At 42.9% G+C, this 9,500-nt stretch overlaps 1 protein-coding gene across 1 annotated transcript in view; it reads right to left on the bottom strand.

The window, feature by feature from the left end:
* The window catches only part of Hacd3 (3-hydroxyacyl-CoA dehydratase 3), a 45,991-nt gene that overhangs the window by 14,236 nt on the left and 22,255 nt on the right, over positions 1–9,500 (bottom strand). The window contains exons 2-5 of the mRNA XM_008836322.2: positions 6,702–6,744; positions 4,853–4,926; positions 3,636–3,800; positions 2,381–2,432 (exon numbers count right to left, since the gene is read on the bottom strand). Of these exons, the coding sequence (XP_008834544.1) occupies positions 2,381–2,432; positions 3,636–3,800; positions 4,853–4,926; positions 6,702–6,744 (334 nt within the window). The remainder of the gene's footprint in view (positions 1–2,380; positions 2,433–3,635; positions 3,801–4,852; positions 4,927–6,701; positions 6,745–9,500) is intronic.

Here is a 9,500-nt window from a genome sequence, read left to right as displayed (position 1 = left end):
GCCTTGGAAGACAAAAGAAAATTGAGCAAGAACCCAATGGAGGGATGCTTTTGGAAGCCGTTTTCAAGAAATTCCAAGGGATTCTCATGTGGACATTTGAAAACTGCCTTGTTCTAACTTTTTTCTAGTTCCCTGTCTAGAACTTGTAATGCTAATTACTCTTGCCTTTACTTCTCCTTCACATCTCCTATTCACGATTCAAGGACTTTCTTTTCCCTAGAGATAGGAGTTATACAATTTGGGAGTCTTTTAGACAGACCCACTGAAGGAGTACTCCAATTGCCTCACCTTGCATTCCCTGTTCATCATAGAAGCAGCCAGAGAGGTCTGCATCCCAATTCCCTATTGGCAATTTGGGTAACCTCTTCAGAGGATGGTGTGATAAGAATAGGAGGTAGGGGGCTAGAGAGATGGTTCAGCAGTTAAGAACACTGATTGTTTTTGCAGAAGACCCAGGTTCGAATCCCAGCACCCACATGGCAGCTAACAACTGTCCATAACTCCAGTTCCAGGGAATCTGACAGCCTCTTCTGTCCTCCATGGGCATTGCATGACACAGGTGCACTTACCTCCATGCAGGCAATACACTCATACACATAAAATAAAAATAATAAATATTTTTTTAAAAATTTAAAAAAAAGAATAGGAGGAATTGGCTAGGTAGTTAGGGCAAAAAGACCCCAAAAGAGCTTATCTAATCCTTAAAATATTTTAGGGTTTCCTCTTCAGAAAGGGGAATGTTAGAGCAGTCAAAAGTCCCATAAAAATAAATAAATCAAAGAAGAAGAAAGAGTACATGAAGTTATCAGAAAAAAGTGATGGGAAGATATGGGAGGAGTTAGAGGGGAGGGAGTGGACATGGGTTGATCAAAATACCTTATATGCATGTATGAAATTCTCAATAAACTATTTATTTAAAAAAAAAAAAGACCCCAAAGAAAAGTAGCCAGTTTCTTGGCTAAAACTCACAATGTCCTTGGGCCTCTTAGCAACATACTCCGTTCCAAAGGCCAAAAATGTCGAAAATATTTGGAAGCTTTTATCTAATGCTTAAAAGATTGTAGGGTTACCTCTTCAGAGGGGGTAATGTTAGAGTAGCCAAACCCCCCTCCAAAAAAAATAAAGAAGAAGAAGAAAGAGCACATGAAGTTATCAGAAAAAAGTGATGGGGAGATATGGGAGGAGTGGGCATGTATTTGATCAAAACACCTTATATGAATGTGTGAAATTCTCAATAAATTATTTATTTAAAAAAAAAAACAACAACAGCTGGGTGTGGTGGCGCATACCTTTAATGCCAGCACTAGGGAGGCAGAGGCAGGTGGATCTCTGTGAGTTCAAGGCCAGCCTGGTCTACATAGTGAGTTCCAGAACAGCTGGGTCTACAGGGAGACCCTGTCTCAAAAAGACCAAAAAGAAAAAAGAAAAAAAACAACAACAAAAAGAACCAGGCATGGTGGTACACGCTTTTAATTCTGGCACGTGGGAGGCAGAGGCAGGTGGATCTCTGTGAGAGCTAGGCCAGCTGGGTCTATATAGTGAGTTCCAGAAAAAAGAAAAAAAAAAAGCAAAGCATAAAAAGATCTGGATCAATTAAAATAGACCTTCTTGCAAGACCTACCAAAGTATCTCTAGGAACCCCTGGGGTACCAGAGAACACAGTTTGAAAACCATTTCTATGAAGCTTTCTCCTTCCTTACTTAACGGCCTATCAAATAAGTAACACTGGAACTTTCAAAGGTTCAATTCAGGACAAGCAAAGAGCCTCATCTCATTCTGCTGTCTGAATGCAGTTTTTCTTAGACCTGCACAGTCCTGCCCCTAGAACATCAGTTCTTCCTGAGAATGGGTACTCATAATGGACTCACTGGCTCCATATCCAGAGCCTGTTCAATGCTTTCTAGGCAATGTGAGTTGGACAGCTGCTGATTTTAAGCGATGTCACCATGACATCAAAACCACGACATTAAAACTTCTGAATAGCAGGGCTAAGTAGACCACTCTCCGCCTTTAGAGCTGCCAAGCACATATATCTATAGCATAACCCTTCAGGCCCAGGAGGGAGAAAAACACCAGACTAAGAGGGTATGGCCTTGGTCAGCACATATTTCCACATGCCTACTTGGATTTGGGTACTATCTGCCCTTAGGCCAGCTCTTCATTCTGCTATGCCAGCCTTGATATACTCAGACAAGGCTTGACCCCAAACAGAAAGGAAACATTAAAGGCAAGGCTTTGGTGTGGGGGTTAGGGCTTAAGCACTAGACATAGGCTGATCCAAACATTCACAGGGAGAAATCACCCACTCTCCTGACACCTCATCCACCCATCCCAGCTCCATCACAAGTAATAGTAACCACACTCAGCAGTGCCCACTTACTTTCAGGGGAGCCTTCACTTTCTAGTCTGAGTTTATTCAGGCGTTCTTCCTCCTATAATTTAGATGGAAAATTCCCAAGAACAGAAGTTAGAATTCAGAGATGGCTGCAGAAGCCTATGTGCTAGAAAAGTGATCTGATCCCTCAGGCTGCCTCCTCCCATGGTGCTCAGTGGTGCTCTACTGGGGAGAATGTCCCAGATCATGGCCTTGAGCATAGGACACTTATCCAGTGGTCACAGATATAAACCAATCAAATGGCTTCCAAACTGCCACAGGGGCCATCATGCAATTTTACAGCAACAAAGGACACCCAGAACACTTGCTACAGCTATAAAACAAAACAGTGCTTATGAAAGGAAGTACTGTTTAAAACGTCTAGAGTTCTAGTGTAATTGTTTCAGAAGCTGAAATCATGTCCAACTTCAGTATGAATTTATGTTTAGCTTCATATACAGACACACAGAATAGTGTTTCTAAGTAGATGTATATACATGTGTCAGTAGGCATACATGTATTTCTTCACTATCAGCTGAACTGTCTGTTACTATCACTCTTAAAAAAAAAAAAAAACAGCTCCTCAGAGAAATGGCTATTCTAGGGTTTGAGCAAAGGATATACAAGCTTTAAAAAAAAAAATCCCACATAGTGAGACTTTTTCAAAAATGCAAAAGGCTAACCAAAAAGACCTCCAATGGCCATAGCTGTGACAGTTCAACAACAGAAACAGAGTGTTAGATTACAATCCAAAAATAAAATAAAGCTCCATCAAGGTTATACTGATACAAATGATGGAATAAATAAATGGCAGAGAACAGGCAAATTTCCCCTGCAGAAATTCTCCAAGCAAGTGATAGAGATCTTCCCTTCTGAAGGACAGGAAATATAGCTCCCTGCTCTGAAAGTATGGCTCCTACAGTGACTTCATCCTAAAGAGTACAGTGAAGAAAGGGGGAGGAATAGGGAGAGAAACTCAACCAGTGTTACCTTAGCCAGTGGGCCCAATACTGACAGCACTTTTGACTACATGGATCCTGGACATGATATGGTAAGAATGGCACTTTATCTTCCTCCCCAGAGCCCATCACCTTAGTCTGGCCATGAGGAAAACACCAGATAAACCCCAAGTGAAGCAGCTTACTACACCTATATGATGGGTACATCTGTACAGTCATACAGCCAGGCCTTCAGGTAAATATGTAATATGCCCCCATTCTATCAGACCCTTCAGTGGCAAGGGCCTCATGTGCTTACTCACCTTGGCTCTCAGCTCCATTTCTGCATCAGATTCATCCAGCCAGCGATCAAAGTCAGGAGCCAAAAACAGTGGGCGCTTCTCCTGCTTGGTGAGTCTCTCCCACCACTGACTGACCTTCTTCTGGACCGTGATGTTCACCTGCCTCTGGGTCAGCCTGTACATGGGCTAGAAGAGAAAATGAGTGTCAGAGTGCCTCTTCCACCTGCTAACTGCACCATGTCATGCAGATCAATGGAGATGCCACACAAGTGCTAACTACCCTTCCTTTTCTGCTCCTGTAAGTAATGACAGAGGAGAACATTCTAGATCAAGGTTGATTACACAGAAGGGCTGGTAAGAGCAGTGGCAGTGCTGTCTCTCTGATTCTGTTCTAGCTTCTCCCTCTGCCAGGGCTGACTATTAGTGCTATCTTAGAACATGTCTCCTGTGGGGAGAAGGGTGAGTTCAAGCCCCCAGAGCAAGGAATGCAAATCTAGCAACTGAGATATACCATCCACTGGATTCTGGGCCTTTGTGTCAGAGAAACTTCCTGAGGCTACAAAAAGGGGAAGTGCAGTTACACTCCCAGAATGTTCTCTGAAGAGAACATTCTGCTTTTCTGCTTTTAAGATCCTTGCTGCAACTGTGCTCAAGTTCCATGAAAGCCTATGGTGTGGGTTTCAACTCTGTCACCCTGCCCAAATGGATACCATACTCTCCACCATCACTGAAATTAGAGAATACCAGTGCTTGGACCCAGAGAGCTCATCCAAGCCCACATTTAACATGAGAAAAATGGAAATCAAGGGACTAGAGAGATGATGGTTCAACACTTAAGAGTACTAGCTACTCTTCCAGAGGCACTGGATTTGGTTCCCTGCACCCACATGGCAGCTAATAACCATCCATAACTCAAGTTCCAGGGATTAGATGCCCTCTTCTGTAGGTATTGCACACTTAGATACATGCAGTCAAAACACATAAAGAAAGAAAAGAAAAGAAAAAATGAAACTTGAACAATTCATATTGCAAACAATGACCGGATTTAGCTCACGCTCTCCAACAGTCCCATTTCTCTGCAGCTAACACCAGGGCTCTGCTTCAAGTAAAAAAACTGTACCACTTTGGTGTCCCCTTTGGTTTTCATCTTCTGTCTTACAGCTCCTGCCCCTAATTTCACTAACTACTAGTATGTGTTTCCTAAACTGGAAAAGGATATAAGAAAGGAAAGAGCATACCTCAGGCTTCACAAGGTCCAAGAATTCCAGGTGAAACTCATAGACATTGTCTCCTTTGGCACCATGTCCCTGAGCTACCAAAAAAAAAAAAAAAAAAAAAAAAAAAGATTGCTGTGAACTTGAGCAGAGCAAGGCCACCCAAACATCTACTACAGTTCTTTGGAAAAGCAGGCAATTATTTACAGTTGCTGTGAAAATACATGGAAGCACAAGTACACAGGAGCATGGGAACGTGGGATCCTGCATGGGGGCAGAATGACTGACAGCCAGATAAGCCAAATCCTGGGCAAACGCGAACTCCATACATTTACTGACAGTCTGTTTTGGACTGTTTACTCAGTTCTCCAATGCAGCCTGGATGATGCCCAGTACAAATAATAGGCAAGGCCCAAGGAGGCACATAGACATAAACTTAACTTTCACATTTATTATGGCTATAAATCCTAAGCAGACAAACTCAGGTGCTTGTACCATCTTGACTAAGGTTAAGGAAAGTTGCAGCCCTAGGATACAGTTCTGTAGTATATGAACATTTGCCTAGTATGTTCAAGGCCTTGGGTTCAATCCCCAGTACTACAAAGGGGACAAAGACAGAAAGAGAGGGAAGGAGGGAAGGGAGGGAGATATGGAGGGAGGGAGGGAGGGGGGAGGGAAAGAGAGGAAGGAAGGGAGAGAGAAAAAAAGGAAAGCTACTGAGTACATGGAAATGCTGAACTAGCTCATAAATGGCTCTAACTCTAAACTAAAACCTTCCAACCAAGGAAGTGCTGGGATTAAAGACATGCACCACCATGCCTGGCTTAATATTTATTATTTTTATTTTATGTGTATATGTGTATTGCCTGCACATATTTAAGTGTATCCATATCATGCAATGTCTGCAGAGGACAAAAAAGGCCACCGGATCCCCTGGAACTGGAGTTATGCACAGCTGTTAGCTGCCATGTGGATGCTGGGATTCAAAGCTGGGTTTTCTGCAAGAGCAACCAGTGTTCTTAACCATTAAGCCATCTCTCCAACCCCTATAATTTTTCTTTTTAAAGCAGCATAGTTTGAGCATCTAGACTAGCTACCTTATAATCAAATACAGCCACACAAGTTCAGTGGCTGTGCTGCCTCTCTGAGCACAGCTGCAAGAAAGCCACTGAAAGTGATCAGTCTTATTTTTTTGCATGTTCTCTGTCTAGGTCCATATACAATCTCCATGCTGGTATTATAGATGTATAAAACTCCACCCAGCTTTTACATGGATGCTGGAGATCTGAACTCATATCCTAAAGCTTATGCAGCAATTACTTTACCCACTGAACCAAAAGTGAGGTTTTAAATAAATTCTTTGACTTTTCTAATCATATATTTCAAAATAATCTAATTATCCCAAGAGTATCAATAAGAAGGAAATAAAACAATAGATAAAAACAAAGGAAGGGGTCTGGAGAGAGAGCTCAATGGTAAAGAATGCTTTCTGCTCTTCCACAGGACCTGAGTTCTGTTCCCAGCACCAACATGGGGCAATTCACAACCATCTGTAACTATAGCTCCAGAGGATCTGATGTTCTCTTCTGGCATCTGTGGGCATGAACACATACAGACACATGCATATACAAATAAGTTGAAAAAAATTTAAATGAATACTTTTGCCAGACATGGTAGCATTTGGCACACCTTTGATCCTAGTATTGGGGAGGCAGAGGTAGGTAGATCTCTGTGAGTCTGAGGCTAGCCTGGTCTACACAGTAAGGTATAGGCCAGCCTACATAGTGAGACCCTGTCTCAGGAAAAAAAGAGGAATGGTTATCACACCTTCCAAAATTCACGGAGATCTGGGAGTATCTGCTTGGATACTGACCTTTGAAATGCAGCACATTTTCTGTGATGCTGATGGCAGGGTTCTGTGAAAAGAGACCAAGGACACAAGAGACATTTTAATGAGAAGAAAATGAAATTAAAGCAGAAGTTTCTTCTCCCTTCTTCCCTCCTGGAGATCTGACCTCCCACCCTGTGCCTCCCCCAGAAAGCACAGTGAACAGTTTGTTCACATCCCTGTAGGTTTCTCTGGGTCATCTGTCAGAACCTATCTGAGATTGCAGCCTCCTCCAAAGACTCTAAACTGCTCTAACTCAGCAGATTAGGTGTGAATCAGTCCTTTCTGAAGCTGGCCAATCATGCCAGGGGCTATGAGAAGTAGATGGGGAACAGAGAGCTCTCTAAGGCTCTGTCCTTGAGCACACAGTGGAACAGATAAGTCATTTCTTGTGAGACGAGGGCAAGGAACAAGACCAGGAGAGCATCCATGGGCAGTTAAGTGTTACAGGGTTAAGAAGAAAACAAACACATGGAATCAGAATGGTTGGCAACACCCTCACAGGTACAAAAGGGAAAAAGACACAAACCCCAACAGGGAGGGGCTGAGGCTCATCGAGGGGTCAACAAAAAATAAAACATACTGGTCCTAACAGCCTCAGGCTACAGACTCCCTCATCTTCCACCTGAACTAAGACTTCAAAATCCTCCAAATTTCTCATTTATTCCCAGAAGGTGCATAACATATACCTTTAGCAGCATAAAGTGAAACTAATGCTTTCTTCAGTAGATGAAAAACAGCCCACCTCCCACCACCAATTCAAGTTTGCTATGTGAGAAGCAGTGTGTTCCCCATGTCATAACTAATTCATCTCTTTTTCTCCCTTAGTCTCAGCTCTCTCTGCTCCATTACTCATCAAAGAAAACCACCAAGATAGAAAGGAGCCTGCAGAGTGGGTGCACTAACATCAATGGGAGCCTACATGCTCTGTTCTTAGTCAAGAGCAGCAGGAAAAGGTGGCAGGGTGGTGGGGGGTGAAGGCTCAATGGATGCCAAGCTTTAATGCCCTCCTGGATGGGAGGAAAACCTCCCAAAATTCAGGCTAAGTTTACACAAAGGGGCTAGATTCTGGACAATCTGAGCCAGGAGGATGGAGCTAGGGAACCTCATCCAAAAAAGGGGCCACTACAGGTAGTTATATGCTGGGACACCAAGATACGGCTTTCAAGTATAGTCCTGCACCCCTGGCCACTCTCCCAAGTACCCTTAGTACCTAGCACTCCAGATCTCCAGAAACCCAGAAGGCATAAGCCAACTGATTGAGCATAAGATCCCATCTTAAATGGCAGTTCTCTGCTTCAGTACAATGACTCCAAATGCCAAAGGACTTAGAAGATCCCGCCTTGACTCAGTAAATGAGTGTCTATGTTTATAAGTGAGAATGGCCTGTAATTTCCCTTTTATTTGCTTCATAAAATTGGAAACTACTTTTTCTCTCTTCTCTCCAAGTGTAAACCTGGTGTGGCAGACAGCCTTCAAGACAGCCCCAGTGACCCTCTCAGTATTTACACCTTCGTGTCTTCCCCTCCCACAGTGATATCAGGCCTGATCTGCACATAACCAAGAAATGTTATGCACATTCTACAGTCTGCATCATTGACGCACCCAAAGGCCCGTATGTTACAGGCATGATCCCTAGCCCCTGGTGCTATCATGAGGTAGCAGACCTTTAAAGAGATAGGGCTTATTTGGAGAAGTTAGGTGATTTCTTAATTTTTTTAAGATTTTAAAATATTATTTGTATATGTGGGCCATGGGTTTGTGCACCTGAGTACAACAGTATCAAGGGAGCAAGAAGATGGCAGTGGGTCCCCTGGAGCTTGAGTTACAGGAAGCTGTGATCCACTCAACATGGTTGTTGGGAAATTAACTCGGTTCCTCTGGAAAAGCAGTAAGAACTCTTAACACCGAACCATCTCTCCAGCCCATTTCTAAATATTTCTATGTTAATAATTCTACCTCTGCATGATATGGGTGCACTTACCTACATGCAGACAATATATGCATACATATAAAATAAAAATAAATATTTTTTTTTAAAAAAAAGGGCTAGAGAGATGGCTCAGCGGCTAAGGACACTGACTGTTCTTGCAGAAGACCCGGGTTTGAATCCCAGCACCCACATGGCAGCTAACAGCTGTCAGTAACTCCAGTCCCAGGGGATCTGACAGCCTCTTCTGACCCCCGTGGACACTGCACGACATGGGTGCACTTACCTACATGCTGGCAATACATACACACATAAAATAAAAAATAATAAAATTTTTTTAAATGTATTATTTATTTTTAAAATAAAAAGTGATAAATTTTTATAATTTTTTTTTATTTTATGTGTGTGTAGTGCCTGCATGTAGATAAGTGCACCCATGTCATGCAATGCCCACAGAGGTCAGAAGGGCTGTCGGATTCCCCTGGGACTGGAGTTACGGACAGCTGTTAGCTGCCATGTGCATGCTGGGATTCGAACCTGGGTCTTCTGCAAGAACAACCAGTGTTCTTAACCACTGAGCCATCTCTCCAGCCCCAATAAATAAAATATTTTTAAAAAGTAATTCTACCTCAATTGTACTAGGTTCAGAGGACATCCACTATGGTTTTAAGCTATTTGTATTTGTGGAGACTTGTTTTAAGAAACAAGTCAACTTCAGAAACTGTTCTGAGTGAAGGAGAGTGCCCCTCAGATCCCCCTCCCTGTCCTCTGAGAAAGAGCTGCCCACTGCCTGACTCTGGAAATCCCCTCCATTGTTCAAACCCTTTCCTGGTACATCTGTTTATGGTGTCTAT

This window comes from Nannospalax galili, unplaced genomic scaffold (genome assembly GCF_000622305.1).
Source record: "Nannospalax galili isolate Female #2095 unplaced genomic scaffold, S.galili_v1.0 scaffold54, whole genome shotgun sequence".
Classification (NCBI taxonomy): Eukaryota; Metazoa; Chordata; class Mammalia; order Rodentia; family Spalacidae; genus Nannospalax; species Nannospalax galili.
Note: the sequence above shows the minus strand (reverse complement) of the source record. Positions and strands in the feature narration are given on the sequence as shown.